This window comes from Vulpes lagopus, chromosome 1, assembly GCF_018345385.1.
Source record: "Vulpes lagopus strain Blue_001 chromosome 1, ASM1834538v1, whole genome shotgun sequence".
Lineage (NCBI taxonomy): Eukaryota > Metazoa > Chordata > Mammalia > Carnivora > Canidae > Vulpes > Vulpes lagopus.
The window spans coordinates 131082848-131106825 of record NC_054824.1 but is presented as its reverse complement, the minus strand read 5'-3'; the positions used below and the strand labels follow the sequence as shown (position 1 = coordinate 131106825).

General features: G+C 38.4%; 1 protein-coding gene across 26 annotated transcripts in view; it reads right to left on the bottom strand.

The window, feature by feature from the left end:
• The window catches only part of DTNA (dystrobrevin alpha), a 356943-nt gene that overhangs the window by 71117 nt on the left and 261848 nt on the right, over positions 1-23978 (bottom strand). For 25 of the 26 annotated variants that reach the window (XM_041746612.1, XM_041746639.1, XM_041746631.1 and 22 more), the window contains 4 exons: positions 21460-21673; positions 10316-10401; positions 3243-3397; positions 990-1095 (listed from right to left, as the gene is read on the bottom strand). In XM_041746612.1, the coding sequence (XP_041602546.1) occupies positions 990-1095; positions 3243-3397; positions 10316-10401; positions 21460-21673 (561 nt within the window). Of the gene's footprint in view, positions 1-989; positions 1096-3242; positions 3398-4667; positions 4802-10315; positions 10402-21459; positions 21674-23978 lie in introns of those variants that run through there. The other variant, XM_041746747.1, reaches the window with a different exon arrangement.

The following is a 23978-nucleotide window of genomic DNA, read 5'->3' as shown; positions in this document are numbered from 1 at the left end:
CTACAAGAATATAAATCACCCAAACTGACTTGCCTTTCCCCCAAGCTGCTCTCTGTTTCCAGGAGACCAGCATAGCTCGCCAGAAGACTCAGAAGCACAATGGATGAACACAACTGACTGTCCAGGGGGTGGAGAGCCAGTGTTAGAGCAATGGAAAGTGAGAGGGAGAAAATAGAAAGGGAAAGGAGAGAGAGCAAAAAAACTGGATGAGAGAATTGAATTATTTTGTTTAAAAAAATGGAGTGGCTCGTGGGCTTCTTTAATGAGTGACATTACTTCCATTCAACAATTTTTTTTCTTTCCCTAGAGGCAGATGGACAGGGCCCAAAGAGATGTGTAAATTATGTGAATACATTTCTAATTCAGATAGTTTGAGAGACATTTAACTCTCCCTGACAGAGAGAATTTGAATTTGAATTATAAAGCAGGCAGGGTAAAATACTTGAGATTTGAAGCTAACATATAATCAAATCAAATCCAAGTAACTGTCTACATGCTATGAGCTAAAGATATTAAGCAACAATTCTTGCCTTTGGTCAAATTATTCTTTATAACCACAATCATTGAAAGCTTCCATTTGGAGCATAAGACTAAACAATTGCAAGGTACCATAAACTATTTTTTCCCCTCATCTCCTCTGCCTATTCTTGGCCAAGTGCCTAGGAACAGTCAATGCCATGTATACCAATATTGGAAGTTCAGCCCTAAAACTAATATAGAAAATGTCACCTTCAATATTGAGATTCTTCTTCTGCTATGCCAAGTCTATGGCCACACGTGACTCGTAACTGAGAGACGTGTGGGGAGATTTATTAAGTGTATGGAATTGACAGTCCTAATTTTGCAATGGACCTCTAAGGCCTTACTGATGAGGGAGAAAGGTGCTTTCAAAACTCATAACTACTAAATGACGTTGGCTGAATAACTAGGCTTGATAGCCTAATTTTGATAATTTAAAAAACTGCCATAGCTCAGGAGTGACTACTCACCATTTTCCACATTTGCCAGTCTATGCAGAAGGGGCAGCCAGACCAGACACTGGGGGGGAGGGTCAGACATGAGCGTGTCCAGGAAACCATTTAAGGTGACTTTTTTCTGCATCAAAAAACCCACAAAAATTTAGAGGAGAGAATAATCTGAAATGACGTGCCATGTAAATACCATTTTTGATGAAAGATGCAAGACATTCAATTAACATCTAATATATAAAGAAACAGAATATATTCTGATAGCTAGAAAACCAGATATGATTTTAAACCTTGGGTTGGGGGATCCCTGGGTGGCTCAGTAGTTTAGCGCCTGCCTTTGGCCCAGGGCCTGATCCTAGAGTCCCAGGATCAAGTCCCACATCAGGCTCCCTGCATGGAGTCTGCTTCTCCTTCTGCCTGTGTCTCTGCCTCTCTCTCTCTGTGTCTCTCATGAATAAATAAATAAAATCTTTAAAAAAAAAGGTATTTTATGTAAAGTATAAAGAATGAGACAGCATTCTTTAAGCAACTACCACAATTTGTAGCATCTAAAATAATACTGTCTTTTAAAATACTCTCTTGGAATGACTTGTTCTTTTTCCAATGAAGCAATGCAAACAAGTTTAAAATTTCATCATTCAAACTGCTGTGATAGCCAGTTTATGAAGCACAAAAATAAACTGGTCTTATTATTTTTATTTGTGTTGCCTCTTTTTATACTTCAAATGATCTTATCCATTTTGACCATTCATCATACTGGCTAAAAATCACTTCTGGCAGTTTCCAAAACTGTTATTATGATTTTAACATATATATTTTTCTCGTCATTGAGGATATATAAAAAATTATGTAATAGGACAGTCTATAAGATATTTCAAAAGGAATTTTGAGCAGTGGTAATACCATAAATAATTCTTATTGAACATGTAGGTCCTATGAAAATAAAGAGTCATCAAGAGAAACAAAAGCAAAAATGAACTATTGGGACTACACCAAAGTAAAAAGCCTCTGTACAACGAAGGAAACTATCTGCAAGTGTACAAATGTACAAATAAACAAATCGAGAGGGAGAGAGACTAGCATGGAGGTTAAAACAATAGGCTGGGCAACAGATGAGGATGAGGACAGAGATGGGAGAAATATTTAAAAGGGGCAATCAGCAGGACTTAAAGACTGTTGAGAACTGTGGGGTGAGGAAGTTGTATGGAAGGAAGCTTAGGTGAATGGAACCACTGTGATGTTACAGACTCGAAGGAGAAATATAAAGAGGAGCTTGCTTCAGCTGGGCAGAGATAAGGGACTTAAGCCAGGCTGGGGCTGGGGGGAGTGGGAGGGTCAGAAAGGCTTTCTGGATGAGACTACACGGGAGCAGAATCAGCACTTAGTGTACCAAACTGTCCCATCTCTTATTAGTTGTATGGGATATGTTACGATTCTACATAAATCCATGACCCATAGGGATGTCTGAAGCACTCTGACCTCCTAGGTCACTAGGAAACAGACTGATGAAGTTTACTAGGTGGGCAGTTAAATGCAGTTTTTCAGTGGCTGCTCTGCACTGATTTCTTATTTAAGGGATCCTTTTAGAGAATATTCTTGGTTAGTTTGGATTTTTAAAAAATTTTAAGTAACTCTTCTATTTATGGGTTTGTAAACTACCATTGCACTGTGCTGGAGAACGGTGCTAGACTTATGGACTTTCTACATGACTGGACAGATACAAACATGGAAAGCCCCCAAGAATTCCACTTCTCTGGGCTAACTTGTACTATCTACCCCCCAGTGAAAACGTGTCACTCTGGATCCCTGATGTATCATGTCATGGGGGATTTAGGCAGTTGTGTTTGTCATATGTTGGGCCTTCCTGAGTGTGGCATACGCTATATGATTGATTCCCTTCTTGTTTCCTTTGCTAAACATTGGTGAAGTTTGCCACAGGCTCAGACTTGTGTTTCAGTGAGGCTGAGTGACTATTCAGTTCTTTTGATAGAGCAGCAATAATAATAGTAATGATATTGAGGCTGGAGGATTGGTGGAATGATTAAATTAGACAATGCAAGTCAAGGGCTCAGGATGGTGCCTGGCTCACGGTCAGGAAGTACTGTTGATTATTATTTTCCAGCTATGTTGAGTTGAGTTCCTGGCTCAGAGGTCATTTGTCAGAGAGTGGGAGATACTATAGGTTATCATGAAGAGGAGTTTGTCTAAGTAGTGACTTGGAGTAACACACCGAAGGACCACCACTGTGTGAGAGACATTTCCTTTGTTTCCTACCTGTTGAGAGAAACAGGATCTAGCTGACTGTTCTGTGTAACCAAATGAAGGGCCTTCAAAAACTGCTGTGGGTAGTTTGAGAACTTCCCGCAGGAACTGATCATATCGTCCATAAACCATCACCCCGCTGGAGTCAGAAATCATGGAGAAAATATCTGATGGAAGGAAAAAGACATTTACTCATTGCATGAATATATTCCTGTTACAGTAAGACATGTCTGCTACAAATAACAAAAACTGTAGCAGAATAATTTTTATGAAAGAATAACATAGAAGTTAATTGTTATGCTGAAATATTCCTGGCATAGTGGGGTGTTTTTTTGTAGCTGATTCTGGAACACAGCATTAATTTAAGTAAAATTAGCATATTTTGATAAGACAGAGAGCATCATGTTTTTATTTTGAGGTCAATTATCAACTCACACATCACTCAATGGAAGGAATTCTTGTATATGTGAGGAATATGCTGACTTCATTGAAACACACAATGAACATTTACTGTAACACTGGGGTGTGTATGTGTCTAGCTAGCTATTTACCCATCTATGTCATCATGAGGACCTTTGAGTTTTGGTTTAAGATATTGAAAAATGAAAGACACAATGGGGATAAGGATGTAATGAAAACACCTGATTAACTTCCCACAGAAGCAGAAAACTTTCAATAAATCATTGTGTTCTGGGTGGAAGGCACTTGATTTACAGGGAAGGGTCTTTTGACTCAGGCAGTCGAGGGGAAGCCTGGCCTTGGGGAAGATCAATGAGGTAAAGGCAGAGTCCTGGATGGAGCCTGTGTCTTCATTGAACTTCTGTTCTTCAGTTTCTGCCACTATGAGCACTTAGTGAATATTAATGGCATAATTTCTCAAGGTACTTTATAATTCCTCTGTGGATGTCACTATGGGAATGAAAGCCTCTGCTATCATACAGTTTGTCACCGTGCTAGATTGTAACCAGACTGGCACAGCTGTTGGGATAAACTGTTGTAAATTCAATGTTCTGTCTCTGTTCATTTTGGGCTTAATGTCTCAAGGTCAAAATGCAATCTGGGAACATGATTTTTACACTGCAGTCAGCTGTTAAGCATATTACAGGCATAGGCTGGATTATGTTTTCAGGATGTGGATGGATTCTCATTTCCTTCAAATACTCTAATTATGAGGGATTTTTAGTATGTTTCAAATAGTTTATCAATTATGAGGCTAAAGAAATTTTACCTAAGCTGCAAAATTAATGTTTTCAGCTGCTGTCATAATTGTTAACTTAGTGAATTTTATCTCTTATGTTCATTATAACTGATCAAAAAAAGAGAAAAAAAGTTGCCAATAGCAAAAAAACTCTTATGTGATCCCATATATAGAAACTCAAGAATTCCAATAAAAATGGGGAAGAAGGAAACCCAGGAAAAGTAAATGGACTTTCTTACCAGAGCTGCCATCTTGTGTGTTTTTGGGCGGGTTGGTTAACTGTAATTGGGTCACCCTGGTGATCTTCTAGGCTTGACTTTTCCAGGCCAGGACACATTTTGAAAAGTAGCCTAGGTCTTTCAAATCTCCCATGGAAAGGATTTAGACAACAGTTCTAACTAGAGCAAAAGCAGCAGGAGTACCAACACTGACCTTTCACAAATTTGAAGTTAAACGTGTTTGTGTTGATGAAATTTTGCTAAGCAATAGCCAAACTAGGGCTAGGTCACTGGAATCAAAGGGAAGTGGCTATTAATGGCTACTCTGGCTTTTAAAAAGAAATGAGAGAACTCTGAGGAAGCTATCAAAATAGTTCTGGGCCCCCTGTTTTATATACATATTGTTATATAACAACATATATATGTGCACATATGTATGTAGCAATATACATATACACATATGGAATATGCTTATAATAGGTAATATATGTGTATGTAATAAAGTAGAATGCTATTTCAAAGATTAAATTAGTTAATAGATATACAGATGTAAAGGACACAGAATAGTGCTTGGCACTTAGTAAACAGTATAGAAATGTTAGCTATTTTTACTTGTTAATTTCATATTACATTTTTTTCTGTTATTTACTTCATATGCTTAGGCTTTGCCTCCCCAACGAGGTTGTTCTGTAACATTCCCAATCATGCTGTAAATCCCCACTGTATTTTCAATAGCACCATACAATGACAGATACTTTAGAAGAATTTATATTCATTGATTTGTTCAACTAAACTTAGCACTTACTAAATGTATAAAATTGTGCTAAGCAATGAATATACAGAAAAATCAGGACATAGTTCTTTTTTATATTTATTTTTTAAGGAATTAAAACCAAATTTTCTTTGAAAATAATATCAAACCTAACAAAATGATTGCAAGAATAAGAGTACTACAAAGAACACCCATATACCCTTTGTCCAGATTCATCTATTAACACTTTATTCCAATTACTTTATCATTCTATCATCTGTCTCTCTATTTCTTTATCCATCTAACATCTGTCTAAATCTGTCTGTGTGCATATACGTGTGTGCAAGCATACAATTTTTTTCCAAATTGAGACTGATTTGTATATATCATGGCCTTTACCTCTGAACATTGCCAGTGTGTCTTCCCTAAGAATAAGGGTATATCCTCTGATGAGACTACAGCAAGGGTCAGCAAACTTTTTCTGTAAAGGGCCAGATAGTAATATTTTAGGTTTTGTGGACCACATGTGGTCTTTGTCACACATTTGTCTTTGTATTTTATACAACCTTTAAAAATGTGACAACTATTTTTAGCTCACAGGCCACAGCTTGTCTACCCTGGATTACAGGGTCATTATCCACTTTGGTATATTTAACACTGATACACTAATCATACCCAATATTATCTAACCTATTCACCATCTTCCAATTTTGTGAGTTGATCTGTAATAGGACATAGTTCTTGACCTCTGGGATGTCCCAGTCCCTTGAGGGTAAAGAGATGCACTTACACAATGCATCATATGACCTCATAAACGGTAACACGGTGGAGTGACAACCAGAACAGTAGGGTGTAGGGGGTGCAGCAGGAGCTGAAAGAGCAGGCTTTCAGGGTGAGGGGTGGGTCAGAGAAGATTTCCTTGCACAGGTGACTTCTAGGTCTTTCTAGAGGTGACTTCTAGGCCAAGTATAAAGGACGATTAGGGGCTAGTCAGACTTTAGGACACAGAGTCAGGATGTGCACAGGCAAGCTCAAGCATGATGCACTCAAGGCTCTTCAAGTAGTTCACTGTGCAGGGGCCCTGGGTGCACATTGGGCTCGGTCGGAGATGAGGTAGAGATACAAAGAGCTTTAGGGCTCTACTAAGGGATTTAAGTTCCATCCAGAAGATGTTGGGGAAGATACTAAAAATTTAAGGCAGGTCAGTGAGGTAGAAATATTACCCTGGAGGTAGGTGTGGAGGCAGAACAATCAGTTTAGTTATAGAAACTCAACAAATACATGGTGTTCGTCATAAGACTAGTCTCTTAAATGAAGCAAGCCCTCCCCAGAAGCTTTAGAACAGCCCCTGACATTCCCGGCTTAAGAGCACTGTATTCGGAATTTCTTAGGATCCTTAGGACTCTCTGGGAACCTCAAGGAAGAAGTATAAACAGATGTCCCAACTCAGTACAACAATAGCTTATAGATGGACCAAGGACAATCTGACAGAACAGGGTATTTTTATTAGGTCAGTTTATGTTTCGGTGGCTGTGTCCTCCGACGGCAGAAGGCACCCTCCTACTCTAGGCTGCCTAGACCAACACAGTGAGAGCCTGCATATTACTTCCCACACCCCCGCCCCACCCCCGAGTACTGGAAATTGTGGTGCAGCATGGAGTTGCCATCCCTTTCATGCATTTTAAAGCAGTTTGAAAAATTTACTTTAAAATTTTCTGTCTTCCACTTTTTGCTTTCTAACGTGTCTAACTTACTTGCAACAATTACTCTTGCCCTGCCTTCTCCAACATTAAGGGGCTAGTTGGAAGCAACTAAATATCTCTCATCCTCATGCACAAAAATAGAAAAACTGCCAAATAAGCGCAGCTGGCATATTGGCTTAAAGTGAATTAGAATGTAAAGAAGGGAAAACAAAACCCTCAAATACCGAGAAATTCCATATCCTTTCCTTTTACTTTTCCTTATTATGAAAGCAATGCAGAACATCATTACTTCTCCTGTTTTATCATTATGTGAAGCCAGCGAGAGAAGACCAGAGAAAACGTTCACAAATCCCACTCATCCAGAGTCAGCCTCTGCTGTCTGTGGGCAGATTTGCTCATATTTGTGTATTCAGTTAATAATTATCACTGAAACTAGAAATACTGGTGACTAAAGATACTCATTTTTGACTAATTAACATTTTGGAGAAGTTCTTCCAACCAAAGTACTTTCAGCTAAATTGTCTTTGTACAATTGCTCTCAGTAGACTTACCAGGAAACCACTAAAACCACCTTCCTGGGATTAATATACAAAGAGTGACTCCTCAGCCAGAGAGCTGGGGACAACATTAGAGGAGAGGGCAACGTGATCTGTCTCATGATCCACTACCTGTTTTTTTGTTGTTCTCCCGAGTTTGTGACACTGATGCTGATTTCTGCAGACTGGAGAATGCAGTTTACTTCCAATGAGACTCATGCATGTGTCAACTTCTTAAAATGCACTGAAGGGGATTTACTTTGGCCACTAGGTAACATGAGTGCTGTGCTCACTGATGGTGGGGTGAGGAGAAAGGACCCTTGCGGTGACGTTTTTGGCTTTGAATTCCTGGACAGGCAAGAGACCTGCCCGGGTTTTGACAGTTGGTAAAGATCTGCTCAGAAACTTAGCTACCTTGAGCTTTGTAACTGTGAAGACATGGTTCCTTGCTGACCCAACAACCATTTCCTCTGTTTTTATTGGCCTCAAATTTCTTCCTGGGCTAAGTAGGAAAAGCAGGGTTTTCTCTCAGCTCAGGAGGCAGGAGTGGGTTCCCCCATGACCACCACGGGGTTTCCTTTCTTATTTCCAGTGACTGGTGTAGCACTGGGTCTCTGATGCCATGCTGGGCAATGACACGGGCTGAGGGTCTCTGGAGTGAGATGTGACTCCTGAGATTGTCAGACCCTTTCTTCCCCAGGAGAGAAATAAAATCTGACACCAATGAAGCCTGGATGGAAAGATGGAGAGTGCTGTGGTCCTTGATGGCACAGAATTAGCCTGGTTCATGAATGGCTCTAAGGACCCCAAGGAAGGTCAGAAAACTGGTTCTCTCAGTTTTCCTGAAAATTATTTTAATATGTAATCCTTTTATCCATGTACCTTCAATACAACATTGAGTAAGTATTCAGAAACGTTTCTCAAAACTTATATTCCACCCCACTCCTCACCCCCGGTATCCAATGTCCTCAGGATAAGTTGGCCAGTTGTGACATGAGGTTAGCAGGGAAGACCCTGCAGTTTCTTCTTCTGCCCTGCCCTGGTTCAGTTTGCTCAACTTTCTCCTCCCAGCCTAATCCTCAAGGAAATGCCTCAAGGATTACTCTGAAGCTGTTTTTAAAAAGGACACTGGTTCCACCACCTTCTAATTTAGCATTATCCTCAGTCAAGCAGGAGGCAGATAGTTTTTAATTTTTAAAATGTCTTTCAGGCTAACTAAAGAAGAACTAAACTCTCCCCCATAATGCTTGCTTGGGCTTCTCCGAATCCGAAATACATTTGACTAGTCCATGGGTGGAAGTTCCTGAAATGATGGGAGATGTGTGGTTGTGAGGTTTCTATGTGCTTTCTACTTATCTACTGGCCCAATGACATAACCTTGCCTTGGAGTATGTCTGGGGAAATTCCAGAAGAATGAAAGTTTTTTTTTTCTCTGTATCTTCCTTCGTTTTTCTCCTCTTGGTACATCAAGAAGCAAGAGATCACACTCAGAAGTTGACAGGCAGCAGGTGAGAAAAGAGCCTGGAGGCTGTGAGTCACAGATGAGTAGAGCTGGGAGGGACCCTCTGGGTATCTAACAAAATCCCCAAATTTGGGATAAAGATGGAAGCTGAGGGCTAGGGAAATAAAGTCATTTCCACAGGATAACTCACTGAATTAGTCACATAGCTGGGCTTACAAGCTAGGGTTCCCAATTCTCATGACAGTGCTCTCTCCCACACAGCATTATAAGCCAAACTCACAATATTTAGGGTAAGGGAAAGGGTTAAGTGGAAGCTTTTCTTTTAAACAGCAGTGCATACATCCTTTAAAAACAGAAATTAAAATTCTTGCTCTTAGGTCTTCCGAATAAAAAACTCTGGGGGTGGGACCCAGAAAATCAATGGTTTAAAAAGCCTCCAGATGATTCTATACATCCTAAAATTTCAGAGCTACTAGGGTGGAGAGAAAAAGAAGTCAGGTTCAAATCTTGGCACCATCTTAGCTATACGATATACTTTATTCTACCTCTCTGAGTCTCAGCATCTTTACCTAAAACAAACAAAACTCTTGTGTTTTCTTGGTCAAAGAACTTCCACATTTGGTGACAAAATGTACATAAAAGGCCCACAGTCACTCAAGGCACCTTAGCTATCATGTTTTTATTGGAATCCAGTCAATTCTCGGCCTGTAGTGTCCCTGTGCATTTTTATGCCTATACCCTGGCAATGTCTACTTTGGAACCTTTGGAATTCTCAGTGATTTGAACAGCATTGGCTAAGAATAATGAGGAAATGTTCCAGGAGCTTTGGCTTTAGATTACCTGAAAAAGGAAGGTTCCCCAACATGGCCTTCAGGTCCTGAGGCTGATGGACATACACTTGTAAGACAGTTTAGTACAATGAACTTGAAAGAATATACATCTTACTTTAATGTCACAAAATGTCTAATTGGCGATACTCAACAGGATAAAACTAATAATAATCCGCAAGGAGAAGGAAAACATTCATATCATTAACATTTATCTTTCATATTATGAAAATATTTCTGTGACAAAATCCAAAGATCAGTGAAGATCATATTTTAAACAATTCTCACAGAATGAGGAAACTCAAAATGGGCAGCAGAATGTGGCAGGAATGGGGAAAGGAAATGTGGTATATGGGAGAGATAAGCAGAGAGACACAAAGAATAACTTACATCTTAATTTGTCCATGATCTTCCCTCCACACAACGTGGCTAAAGCCATTTTGACAGCAAATACTGAAATTTTACCATGGCCTTCCCTGTTTAATGATAAGAGAAAAAGAAAAAAAAAAAAAAAGATGTCATTTGGAGAATTTCCAGCAATGAGATCTGACATTTTCTGTTTGGAGAAATCATAGGACACTGTAGCTGCATACATTATGCGAACACATCCACTTTAGAAAAGACCATGAATACAATTCAACACAAATTTCTGAAAAGCTGTCTAGTCAATGTTTCCTTTTTTCAAGAGATAGCAGGATCTTCAAGTTATTCTTTGTATATGTCACTTGCTCAGAGTATGAACTGGCAGCGAGAGGGATATGTCCTATTTAGCCATGGATTACAATTACAGAACATGATTTTCACTCTGGGTTTCATGAAATAATTTTATGCATGATGATTCCACAGTCTCTATAATTTATTTAAGCAAGGTTTTCGGAAAAAGACATTTTTTTTTGGTTGGAGAATTCCTGAATTTTGTTACAGTAATTATGGGGACTTTTCCATCACCTTTTTTTGGTCACCCATCATTTCCAACTCACAAGCTGACTGTGTTTATGTGATACATTTACTTGTCAAAGAGAGTTGATATTTTATTTTATTTTTTTTAAGATTTTACTTCTTTATTTGTGAGACAGTATGAACAAGGGGGAACAGCAGAGGGAGAGGGAGAAGACTCCCCACTGGGCAGGAAGTCCGGTGGGGGACTTGATCCCAGGACCCTGGGATAATGACCTGAGCTGATGGCAGATGCTTAGCCTGGGGAGCCATCTAGGTGCCCAGGAGTTGATATTTTAGAGGGGCAAAAGTAAGAGCTCTGTTTTATCTCCTACTTCAATGACACCAGATCTGCCAAATCTTCATTGATTCAGGAAGTATAACTAACTTGTCCTTCACAAAGTGTGATGAAAGGGCACACTGTAAGAAGTATACTATTTTGGCTAAATGATTTTCCAGCCAAAATAAACTGTTTATCCTTGTAACCTTGGAATCAGAAAGTGTATCACATTAGTAATTCATTTCTTTGATAGTTGCTACTCTTAAGAATGATCAAAAGAGTTATTTAAAATAATAATGTGACTGAAAGGTAAGTAAAGCCAGTATTGACAAAGTTGTAGTATATAGAATAAATCACTTACATGAATAAGATCCACATATATAGCATTTTAGAAGAATAAGATATAATAAATAATTGTATCTTTGTTCATTACTAGACTCCAGAGACAGATCATTTGTTATTTATCCTTGTTGCTGTCAGTCTCAGCATAGGACTTCAAATAGAGCCAGCCACAATGGAAAAGTGACTGAGCCCTATGCCAGGGGCTCTCCCATTTATATTTCCAAGCCTAAGCACCAGATCTACATAGTTATGTAAATAGTTAGAATATGGATACCACATGTCAAACCAAGTATGTTCAAAGTAGAACTCATGATCTTTACAAAGTGCTCCCATAACACTCAGGCCAGCCTAATACCACCCTGCTTCTGGTTGCCAGACTTAACATGTACCTAGTTATCCAAAAATGAATCCTGGGAAGGGGTTACCCTTGACTTGTTTCTCTTCCTTAATTCCCCTCCACCTGATAAATGTCCAAGGGACTGAAATATACCTCCTACCTGTATATTAAACCCATTCCTTGCTTTCCATTCTAACTGCCATTGCTTCATCAGCTCTTGCTTGAACAGTTATAACTTCTTTTTTTTTTTTTTTTCCAGGAGTTATAACTTCTTAAATGATTTCTCTGCTTGCTCACTCATCACAAATTTGGCTATAATACTTTATTATTTAAATCTCTTATTACCCTCTGTTTGCCTACAGGATATGGTTACGACTTTATCCATGCTCTCCGTCTCACTGCTACCATTTCTGTTGAACTTGATTCTACAGTCCCACATTTAATGCCCCTCACCTTCCTACCACCTTTTGCTCAGGACTCTCCAACCTATTCATCAAGATTCAGCTCAAAATCATCACTCACCCGGCTTTGAAAATGGCTTTTCCCCTGGATGTTCAGACAACTGCTCTGTTCTCCACTTTTACCTATGATTTGGCACCTATCACACTGAGTGACCTTGATTTGCTTATTTACACGTCTGCATGTAACTTGACCCCACACTATGAGAGGGGAACTGAGACCATATCTTCTAAATCTTCTAAATTAGGTATATTCCTAGTGCCTCCCACACTTGTTTCCCCCAGCATTTGCAAACAATATACTTATGTTAATTAATAACTACTAATCATTATAATAGATGCCCCTAGAATTTTGAATGAACACTCATTTAGTCATCTGCTAATTTTAGAGCAGGTAGCTGTAAGAAAAATGCGATGATTTTGTAAAAAACGTCATTCAAAATTATTCCATGTGCATTGTATTCCCAATTGCATGGAAAACTGGAAGTATCAAAAATTTTATTTTGGGAAATAATTAGTTCCCTTTCCTAAATTGAAACATGGCTCAAGGGAAATCTACCAAATGTGGGAGAATAGGAGCAATAAAGTGATAAAGTAGTCCTCAAAATGCAGAGAAATTGAGGAGCATGACATGTGAGACTTTAGGAGCAATACAAATTTCTTTCAAGGAATCAGAAATTATCATTTAACTCAAGAAAGAGGATAAACTACAGATAATGTTAGAACAGAGAGTTCTCCACAGGATGAAATGATGATAGCTCACGGATGAATTCTTAAACCTTAGCTTTTAATGAAGAAGATCATAGGGAGATTGCCAGTTCTATATTGTTCTTGGAAATGCAAGATTGATGCTATTACATCCAGGAGTGGTTGTATCAGAGCTCTTCTGCCAAATTGACACAATAAATCTAGATAAATCACCAAGTGGGGGCAGCTCAATGAGAGTTTTGCAGGAACTCAAGGGTGAAATTAGGTCACTGGAATGTACTGTTATGCAAGCCAGTGTGCCAGATTGCAAAGGTGACCCTTGTCACTAAGAAAGATTCAGGGGGTATGTAGGAATATAGATCTCGGGAAGCACACCAAGTACTAACCTCACTATACTGGGTGAGTTCAGGCCTTGCTCAGCCCTGGTATTGGAAAAACCTTGAAGGAATTTAAGGAGTGAGTGGAGATGAATGATTCCACAATGGAAAAGGGGACACCAAAGACTTAGATACATGTGGATCTTTTTAAAGAACTTTTCAGTAGATATAATAGGATGAAGAAAGATTGGGGGGTAAGGAGAAGGAAGGTTTTATAAAGGCCTTAGACAAGATTCCATACCCAAGGCCATTACTTAAACTCATCTTGGGATTAGGGTCCCTATTTGTGTGTGTGTGTGTGTGTGTGTGTGTGTGTGTAAAAGAAGTAGCATTAACAAAGGAAGTAAGGAGAAGTGAGAAGTTGGGATATCCCAAGAGGAGAAGCGCAAGAGTTGTGCTCATTGGGAATCAACCCTAACTGGGGGCCATCTGATTCAGGAACAGTTCAGGAAATCCCTTAAATGTCTAGGAAGTGGAAAGTCAAGCTCATGAGGATGGATAACAGGAAGCTCCCAGGAGTCTTGTGCAAACGAGCAGGAAAGCGACATATTGTTCCAAAGTGAGTCTGCACACGCAATGCCTCTAGGAGTAAAGCAGTAAAACTGCACATATGGAATGTTGGCTGTTGGCCACAACTCCAGAAGCAGACCTGCCAAAGTGTGCTGAGGATGAAAGACATAGATTGTCCCTAATGCTGCTGGCCAAACAGCCTCGGAACGGCAAAACCAGGAAGGGTGCTAGGAAAAGTCTATGCTCTTCTCTTTTTTAATGAAAAGCTGTTGCAGCACATCTCCAACTTCACATGTGGCTCTGATTGCCACCTAAAGAAAGATGGAGCAGAGCCAGATGTGTTTGAGAATACCGTGTGCGGTATACAAGGTACCCCTCAGGACCATCCACCTTATGGCTGGGCTGGGTCTTAGAATCAACCACATGCCCACAAGAGCTATTCTTTGTGAACAGAAGTTGCTAGTGCAGTTGATTCTTTAGTAGTGTACAAAACTACACTACTAAAAAGTGTAAAGTGTAAAAAAAAAAAGTGTAAAAAACATACAGCAAGAGCTTTAAAATTAAATTTACTATTAGCCTATCATTTTTTATTAAAAATGTTATTTTATTTTTCTATATTTCTTGGGGGGTGCAAAAAGGTGGTTTTATTAAAGCACAGGGACAGGACCTATGGGCAGAAAGAGTTGCTCTAAAAATTTTTAAGTAAAATTTTTATTTATTTTAATATTTTCCCTTTCAATGTAGAACAAGAATGCAATGCATAATACATGCTTTCCTCCTTCTTTCCACTATTTGGTTTTTGGCATAATGGAATATATTCTATTTTTTAGGCCAGTTATCCTGAAGCTTTTGCCAATGCAAACTTTACTTTCCTGTTGCAGCTTGAGGTCAAAAACCACCCACCTAAGTTGCTATGCTAGTATATAATTCATACCTTAATGGGTATTTAAAACAATAAAAAAATTAGCAAAAAGTACAAACTGAAATTGCCTTATAAGTCCATGTTTCATTAAATCTTTTATTTCCCTTATACTTTGTTTTCTCACTCTGAAAATTTTCAAATTCTTCTAAGGGATGACTGATTAAAAATGAAAATCAGAAAGCACCTACCCTTTGGTTAAAATATATGCAGAGATTTGTAGAATGTCTGTCTTAAAACATAAATTACTTTAAAATCTGACACATCATAATAAAAAGTGAGTAAACTGCATTATATTGGGCTTTTTCCATGACCTCACAAAGAGGCAAACTGATTTCTTTGAACTAAGAAGGTACTAGTTTCAGGGAAAAGTTGTCTGGGAGGGAAAATCTGCCTTTGACAAGAGGGGAGAACAGCAAACAGATATTGATAGGCCTGGGATGCGAGGCTGAATTCTGAACAGAATGTAAATTTCCTCCAAGTTGCCAAGCGAGTTTCCTGTTTGAAATTACAGATTCCCATGATAAATTTTAAGTCCTTTAAAATGAGATTTGAATTCTGACTGATTCTTTTTGGAACAGGCTGAAGGAATTATTTTTCTATTTAAAAGCACTAAAACCAGAAGCTCTTCTTTTACCAACACATTTCACAAAAACATTTGGTAAGCGTTTTGATGAGTGCAGAACTCAAATTGCTCTTTCTCACACATTTTGGTGGCTTAATTAACTGAGAAAATTGTTTCCTCCTCTGGCTTCCACAACATGCCTCTATCATAATTCATGTCTTTATCTGGGAATCAATTTGTTCATATGGATCACTCATTTTGTAACTCAACATATATTAACTGATAATGCCTCATAGGTTGGGGATATAAAGATGGTAAGGTATGGCTCCCACCCCTATGAGTTTGCTCATAGACTATTAGAGAAAAAGAGTCAAAGCCAGTTAATTTTAATACACATTTTTTAAAAGGGTGGGGATCTCACCTTAATCACCTTTCATCACCAGCCTATAGTGGCACTCAGTGCAAAGCAAGCTCTTAATATATGTTAATTAAATTAATGAATGCACATGTGAAAAGAAATTTTGATTTACCACTTAAGTTTTATATTGAGAAATACTGAGCGTTTGAATGAAATTACAAAAATTGACCTTATGGTCCTTAATATCAGCTGTGCACTCAATGTGATACCTTGAATTTCGAAGTGATTACACACATAATTGCTCTTGGTTTCGGGGTTAGCATAGTTAACATGTGAACAGAGAGAAAACCCTTAGTTGGCTGTGTTGTGTCTTTGGGCTCCCCATCATGTTAGCAAAACATTTGGGAAAAGAATTACTCATAACTTCTGGTCATGTGAGTTGCCATGAGTTTTTCCAGAATGGAAGGGGCCAACGCTTTATCCCTATGAAATTCCATTTGCCATTCACACAAAGTATAAGTCTGACATAAAGATGAGCGACATAAAGGCTGTTAATTTTATCTACACTTGTGAAACTTCTTTGAAAAGAGATCTTATTTTAGTGACATATAGGAATCTTGGAACAAAGTATTTTCAACTAGAACAAAATTTTAGTGATTAGAGGAGAATATTCTGTGGAAATCTTGAGTTTAAGATGTGGTGAGAAAAAAAATCACCAGGAAAACACTATGTTAAATTTTTAGTTTTGGCCAAATAGTAAAAAGAGAAGAACATTTGGTTTTATAGACCTCTTCTCTTCTTCCTTCGCTCTCACACATGCTCCGAGCCTCAAACGTCAATGATACATTTCATTGGTGCACAGAGAAAGGGCTGTGTACTTTGTAGTACATCTTGCATTAAACATCAAAATCGTTTTTAAAACTCAAAAGGCAGAAGTGTTTTGGCAGAGTTTCAGAATATTTTATATCCATGCGTCTGAAATAGTGCTGTGGTACCTTTCATAGTGTCAGGGGTGGGGCGGGGGAGAGGCTCCACAGTGGGAATGGATGTTCAAATGGCTCAGCAAGGTGCAATATGTCAAGCAGAGAGGAAAATACCAGGATTTTGTATTCTCTGTGAAAGACCATTATATGATAGATTTGGAGTTCTGGATGGCTGTCATAAAACTGACTCTAAATCTACAGTGTAATACGTTTAAGTCCAAAAATTTACTTCACATACACTGTCAGATATATCTAAATACCCAAACTGGAAAGGTAAGGAATGAGAGCCTAATAAAAATATCTTGTAAAAGTAGGGTAGATCTGGGGAAAAAACACACATTAATTCTCATTTAAAAAAATGAAACAGAAAGCATGAATAGAGCTGAACTTACCCTGATGCCTGAAACAAATTATTTTTCCCCCGCTCACCTCAGTTAGTATGAAGCTGTATGACCTGCACATTGTTTAACCTCCCTCTAATCATATTATGCCAAACCAGGAAGATTGTTGGCACACAGTAAATACTGACAACATATTAGCTATTATTACAATTAGTATATTATTATTATTATCATTGGAGAAGTGGCATTAACAATATAGCTTGACATCTGAAAATAGGAACACCACTGTTCCTTTAATATTTATCATTTTTCCTACTGTAATATTTATATGACTGAATATATGTGAAAATAGTATTTGCTAAAAACAAGGCCACTGTCACATAATTACCTTAGGAGGAACTTCCCTAAGAAGGAAGATTCTAGTGAATGGAAATGAGATTAAGTCAACAGATTAAAGTTTGTGTTTCCCAGGGAAGTAAGAAGAGAGGAAGAGACCTACACTGAAGTTTTTTTTTGTGTGTGTGGAAATGGGATGCCCTTACATTAGTAGCCATAGATATCTGATTTTCTTCTCTTGTAGAGCAGAAGTAAAAATAGAGGGTATGAATCTAGGTATCAGAGCAAACTTGGACTCCCTAGTCTTGGTAATATACTGGAGATTAAGGAGGACTTGATTTCAGAAAAAGAAAGAGAAGAAATCAGTGTGATGAGCTAAGAAGAGTCAATCGTTGACTTTCATTCAGTCTTTCATTCATTCACAGATGCATTATGAGCTGGATATTGTCTCAGGTGCTGTGCATACAAAGAGTAAGACATGGTCCCGCTGTACAGTAGCTTGTGGCAGGCAGTCATGCACACAGTAAGACATAGCAAAATCATGTGTAAGGAACAGTGGGACCTGGGGCAGGGGGAGGTAACTCAATCATGAGAGTTGGGCTTCACAGTGGATCAACTTGTGACATTCCCTCTCCAAAAGGCCATTATAGACTTTTAAGAATTATTTTCAATTATACCTCCATAAAGCTATTGAAAAAAAATTGTCATCTTGTAACTTGCTTCCATGTTGTTTTTCTTTTGTTACTCTAAATTTCCTCAAAAATAATAGAAATGGTGAGAAGAGAAGCTGCTGCCAGGCTGTCAGCAGATAAGGGAAGGCAATAGGCTCATCCAGGAATGTACAGAAGAAAGAGACAAGATACAGAGACTGGCTTTGGCTACTTCCTAATATCCTTCTTACCTCTCAATCCCTGCTTCCTGATTCTGACACTTCTTCCCACACTTCCTGGGTGCACCTATCCATTTTTCTAGGGACCCTGGAGAAGATAGTGTCCGGGGTGGAAAGATCTGCCTAGCAGTCAGTTGGTAATTGATGACTGGTTGACTCCTGCTAGCTATAGCCATTTTTAGGAGGAAAGTCAGGAAGAACAAAAATCTTCTAGACTCTAGAGATGGACTATTCAGAGATAGCATGGCAAGCATAGGCATAGCCATTGGGCACAAATGCTAGCTCCTAACATTCTAGAAATCATCCTGTGTCTGCAGCTACATACTCTCTACCTTCTGAGAAGCTGACCTGGTGAGACACCTTGCAGCCAGGAAACTGACATCTGCAGTAAGTGTGCCTGTGTGAGAACTGAGACCTAGGTGTGCTTTGGGGAGGGAAGGAAGGAGTGCTATTTTTGGGGAACTATGTTGTGAGAAGGCGAGTCTGGCTTTCAGGGCCACAGCCAAGTGCAGTGGGCTCTGAACGCCATTTCAAGTTACCATTGCCACGGCAGACTCCTCCTCGCTGAGCCTAGTGAATCTTAAGGCACTACCCAAATAATAACCACCTTTCTCTGAATACAAGTTCTCATTCTTCATGAATTTAAATTGCTATACTGTCTTTCCTTTTGAAATATACAGATAACCTCTTTAGAATGCAGATTTTATTTTTTTTAATTTTTATTTTAGATCCCCCCCCCCATTTTGGTATGTTCATTTAAATTACAGCAAATGAGAAAAAATCGCCTAAATGTTTCTCAGTGATTCTACAGTAACAACATATCTTTGATGCACTAGGCTCATTCACATCTGCCAACCTGCAGAAGGCTCCCTTAAACACTTGGGTTCTGTTGTGGGATAGGTGGTAGGAAGCAACATCAGATTTCCATACTGGATCTCATTTGGAGAAACAGGAGTTTACTATCATAACGAATTGAACTGAACATGCACTTTATTCTTAAGTGTCTCTTGTTTCGTTCACTTCTAAGTGAATATTTCTGGTTACTTTCTCTCTCCAGTTACTGATGCTTCCTTATGGCTCCCATCTCACATCTAGAATTTCAAAAGCCATCAGATAGAAAGTATCAGCAGAACTGCCCTATACTCATTTGCTAAGCCAAGGAAGAATGCGGAAGAACCTATAAACTGGGGTCTCTATATGGATGTGTCTGCAAATCTGTAAAATGAAATTTCTCTATGTGGATGTTTTAAAAAAAATCTATGATGAGATTACTGAAACTATACATCAGAGCCTTTTTTATCAGTGAGAAGAGTAAGAAATAAACAAATATCCCATTTGAACATTCATGTCAATGGCTCCTTACCTTGAGATAGTCCTTAAGCTTAGCATTCATTGATCTTGAAATAATCATGATTAGCTGGTTAGAGAACATACTCAGCCCTATTTTTTCAAAGTGATTTTCCCAATATTTCCAAACAGAAGTGAAAAATCTAATTCTATTGTATATTTCCCATATTGTGAGAAATACTGAGATATGATATTTTACATCATACAAAATATAGTATGTATATATTAGCTCTCTCATACATTTCATAAACTCGTCCTTCCCTTATTGTTAATCTGGCCCCATTTCTATATTTATGGATACAATTTTTTTTTTTTTTTTACCTTTGAGTCCTTATGAATCCTGCAGCAATACTCTAAGATTTGGAGAGAATCACATTTTTCTTTTTACATTTTCCATTGTTCGCTTATAACAAATAAGTTCCCTGAAGACATTAGTGGCAAGTCTGGAAGCTTCCATGGTCTTATCAAGGGGGTAGGATGGAAATGCCATTACAGCACTTCTATAGCCTGGTTCCATTCTATCACCTGTCATGTAGAACCATAGCCTTCTCTACCTGCCTGTCACTTGGTTACCAAAGCGATCAGACCAAAGCAGTACATTAGCTCTGAAGTATGCATGGGCTAAGCATGGGATCTATCAAGCCAGGCTGCTTGTTTTAGAATTGTTTATTTCAGCTCGAGAATTTCTCAAAATATAAACATCCCAAGACAATAATCTACATTGGTCAAACTGAGCATGAATAATTCTGTTACCATTCTAGGTTGTAAAGTGACAGCTGGTGACTTTTGTGAGTGGTATAATAACATTAGTCTGGCTGGAACATCTCCAGTGCTGGGCTTATATATTCCCAAGCATTGGCCAGTCAATGAGACTAAGCAAAATCTTTCAGGAGTCCTAAAATGCGACTGCTGAAAGGTCAAGTTAGCAATGTTCCTTTTTATTTATTATTTATTTATTTATTTATTTTTTTGCAATGTTCCTTTTTAATATTCAAAACCAGTAGTGAAAGTGGAGATGGTTGATCCTATATCTAGACTAGAGGCTATCAGTAAAAGACCTTTTGAAATCTTAGGCTGATAAAGTAATTTGGGGGAGTTTTTACACTTCACAAGGCTGCCACATGTGCCTTGGAAAAGAAATCGTAGCTGAGTACCTAAATCCCTTCTCTGCCACTAACCCGCTGAGAGACACTGGAAAAGTGATAGTCTCTTTCTGTAAAATGAGAGATTTGGAAGAACAGTCTTTAATATTTCAGCTAGCTCTGAAATTCTCTGATTCTATGAGAGGAAATTATAAGATATTGAGGCTAAGTTTCAATTGTCATGTGTGGTTGGCATTACATTGTTTTATGTGGCACATTATTGATCAATCCATTTAATGCAAGTAATAGCTACTTTCTCTAGGCTGGTCAAGAAACCCTTGTCAGTTTCTCTGTGTTTGCTCTGGGGTCTTGTTATGACATCTCAGAAACACTGTCTTAGACAATCTGCAAAGAAGAGAGTTAAAAGCATCCTCCCACTTATGCTTCATTAAACTGCTCCACAGGAATGCCATCATGCAAGTCTATCAAGCATCCATAGCTTCTGGGAAGCGTGGGATGAGTTAAATAAAGGTCAGCATATGAAATACAATTGTCCTCGACTTCATATGGCACTATTTTACTCTCTAGTTTTTTTCCTATAGAATTTAAAATTCATGTTAGACACAGAGAGACTTTATTGAGATAAGTAACTGATCAAGAAAAAAGAGGTATTTGGTCACTCTAGAAAATTATTTGGAATAAAGACCAAGAAGGACAAGAGGAAGGAGAGACCAAACATGTACAGAGATATTCAGAGGGAGCTTACGGATCAAAGGCTGCCAGCAGGAAGTTAAGCAGGAGGCTGATGGACTGCTCCACCTGGATTTGGTGAGTGGTTGGCATCCGTTTGTTGAGCTGGTAGAAGATGGTGGATAGTACAGCCTCCAAGCGGGCCACGCTGAGTTCTATGTTTGGGTCCAGGTTGTTCAGAGCATTTTCCCGCAATGCTTCTATGACGTTCCAAATGTCCACCAGGTGCACTACATACAATTAAAGCAGAGTGAACACATCAGCCCCAAATGCAGGGAAACGTAAATCCATTATTTTACATGTACCATCTGTCCGGTTTGGTCAAGGCACCCCATAGTCTTCCATATGTGTTCGACTCTTGTAAGAGTTGGCGTAAGTAAGTGTATCTAGACATTGCATGATCTCAAAGACTTGATTTGCAATGTATAATAGCAAGAACATTATTTCCTAAAAACCACAGTAATTAGTTACTTCTAATTTTTAAAATAACCTTAAAATATAGCTACAATCTTTATATTACATGTAAGAAACTGAAGACCAGGGAAGTTAGCTGACAAATGCGAAGGTCCAAGGCCAGCCAATGGCAAAACTGGCATTCAAATCCACATCTACCTGACTTAAAAAAAAAGTGAGATATAATTGACACACAACATCGTCTAAGTGTAAGGTGCACAACATGTTGATTTGATACATTTCTATATTGCAATGTGATTACCACCATAGCATTAGCTAACACGTCATGTCCCATAATTATCATTTCTTTTTCTGTGGTGAGAACATTTAAGATTTAGTTTCTTAGCAACTTCGAAGTATATAGCACTTGTGATTAAAATTAACAAGTCTATCTGCCTTGAAAGCATTTTTCCACTGCACACACTGACCCTTTAAAAACACAGTGTTTGAAAAGATGTCTAACCTGCATTTATTTAAAATATTTTCATTTATTTATATACTTTTCATACTGTAAGGTTTGAAATAAAGAAGGGAAAGTTAAAGAAAGCAGGAAGAGAGGCAGGGGAAAAAGGAATAGTAATCTCTAGAAGGCAGGAACAGAACTAAGTCACAGATCACTTAACTACCCTGGTCAAGAACAAACAGTTTTTTGGCTATATTATTGACTAGCTCACAAAACTTAAGTCATGGTTATTTTCACTTGGAAAGTCTGGAATTCCATTTTTCTTTCTTCCCTGTTTGTGCTGAGGTCTTGTTATAACATCCCAGAAACCATCACCACAATCAAGACAGTGAACATTTCCATTATCCTCAAAAGTTTCTCCTGCTTCTTTTAATCCTCCCCACTTCTCACCCCAGGCAACCACAGATATACTTTCCAAAATGGTTTTCTAGAATTCTATATAGCTGGAATTATATACTCTGTACTCTCTTTTTTAAGGGGGGTCTGGATTCTTTCACTTGGTATAATTATTTTGAGACTCACCCATGTTGTTGCACGAATCAATAATATGTTCCTTTATATTGTTGAACAGTATTCTATTAAGTGGATATATTACAATTTGGTTATCAACTCACCTGTTGATGGATGCTTGGGTTGTTTCAGGTTTTGGTTGTCACAAATGAAGTTGCTATGAACAATCACGTACAAATATTTGTATAGACATATGCAATCATTTCTCTTGGTAAATACTCGGAAATGAAGGAAATACTAGGTTGTATGGCCCGTGTATGTTTAATTTTTGAGAAACTTCCCAAGTGTTTTCAACATAGTGGTACTATTTTATATCCACATCAACAGTGTATGAGAATTCCAGTTTCTCCACAACTTCACCAAATTTAAGGTTCCCTTTTCATTACATCTTTACATTTGAAAACAAATCTGTTGTCTTTCTCAGTGAAATATATACTTAGGTTTCAGTTCTTGAGAAGTGTGCACTCCCTATATGCTTTTCTACCAACTCCCAAGCTTTTGTTTCCCACCTCTTTGCTCATTTCTGATACTCTACTTAAAAAACAAAACCATGGGACACCTGGGTGGCTCAGTGGTTGAGCATCTGCCTTTGGCTCAAGGTGTGACCCCAGGGTCCTGAGATCGAGTCCCACATCAGGCTCCCCACAGACAGCCTACTTCTCCCTCTGCCTATGTGTGTCTGCCTCTCTGTGTCTCTCATGAATAAATAAATAAAATCTTTTAAAAAATAAAATAAAAAATAAAAAATAAAAAACAAAACTAGCATCTATTGACCTTCTGGACTTGGGAGTAGGGATTAGCACTGCACTTGAAGTCCAAAGACTTAGGTCCAAATAAGGCTCTTCTACTACAAGTGCATGGCCTCTTAGCCTCGAAGACTTGGAGCTTTACTTTCCTCATCTACAAAGCAGAAATGGTATTCCTTAAATGGGACAAATCATGAAGTCAAAATTGAGAGTGCCTGATACACAGAGACAGTACATTATACTTGAACAAATGAACAATGTGAATCATGTAAACAAACAAACAACACTTTCTAGCACATCTCTGATTTGGGACAGAAGAACACAAATCACTTTCTAACTGAAATACTTAAATGTTTACTAGAT